Raw genomic sequence first — 1125 nt, 5'->3', positions numbered from 1 at the left:
GACGTGCTCGTTATCGTACTCGTATGCAATGACGTACTCGTCACCCATGTATCTGTCGTCTGTATCATTGTACACTCTTCTGTTACTTTTCCTCCACTTCCCGGTTTGGTTGTCGTAGTTGTTGTCGTAGTAGTCGTGGTAGTAGTCGTGGTAGTGGTCGTTGTAGTGGTCGTCGTAGTGGTTGAGATTTCTTTTTGCGTCTCTGTATGATGAGGCTTAATTTCTAATGGTTCCAGTTTACATAAAGTGTCTATTTCTTCGCAAACATCTTCAACACTCGAACAATCCTTTCTAAAACCGCAATCTAGTTCTAAAGCTTTACATTCTTCTTTCAATTCCAAATACAGCTCCAATGCTATCGTCGTTGCATCAAATGCTTTTACTTCTGCTTCTGATACTCCTCCATCTACATATGCTCTTTTAACGAGTCCAAGTTTTGCATGATTCTTCGTTTCACCTGTTGTGCCTGGTGTTCCATCTGGTGCACCTGGCTTTCCACTTGATGTATCTGGTGTTCCATTTTGTGGTGGTGCTGATGGTGGTGCTGATGGTGATGATGGCGACCCTGATGATGAGTCTGGTGACTCTCCTGGTGCTGGCTGTACCTGTGCTGGTACAGAACCATTGCTATCCTGTCCACTTGGTGTTACGGCTTTTTTAGGCCTTGATAGCAATAAGCTAGCTGCCTTCGTAGAATCTTCTGCCGCCTTTTTGACCTTATCGTACTCAGCCTTCATCTTTGTCAACTCATCTTTCGCTTTATTCAGTCCGTCTTTTAAAGTAGGACATCTCTTTTTTAGTTTTTCAACTAATTCTTTGCAAACATTTTGCTTATCTTTTTCACAATCACTAAGCAGAATTTTGAATGGTTGATTCTTTTTCAACTCAGTGCAATTCTTTCCTAATGCTTCTTTACATTTTTCTTCATTATTTAAATTTCCTTTCAACAGATGAGTCAAATCATCCTTCGCTTTCAACTTTTCAAAAGTATCCCTGCATTTTTCATCGAGTTTTTCACAGTTTTGATCATTGTTATTTTCTTTCAATTGATCCGGACAATTCTTCACAAGTTGGTGACAATGTCGGCCCCATGTTGTGCAGAGTTCTTCAAGTGCTGTTTCATTT

The 1125-nt window shown here is 40.4% G+C and overlaps 1 protein-coding gene across 1 annotated transcript; it reads right to left on the bottom strand.

Annotated features, from left to right (window-relative positions):
* On the bottom strand, window positions 1-1125 carry T552_03746 (hypothetical protein; the record flags this gene model as incomplete). The annotated part of the gene is made up of 1 exon (XM_018372095.1): window positions 1-1125. A coding segment is annotated over one exon (1125 nt), but the record flags the coding sequence as incomplete, so codon positions are not given.

The sequence above is a fragment of the Pneumocystis carinii genome, assembly GCF_001477545.1.
Source record: "Pneumocystis carinii B80 chromosome Unknown supercont1.62, whole genome shotgun sequence".
In the NCBI taxonomy this organism is placed as follows: domain Eukaryota; kingdom Fungi; phylum Ascomycota; class Pneumocystomycetes; order Pneumocystales; family Pneumocystaceae; genus Pneumocystis; species Pneumocystis carinii.
Note: the sequence above shows the minus strand (reverse complement) of the source record. Positions and strands in the feature narration are given on the sequence as shown.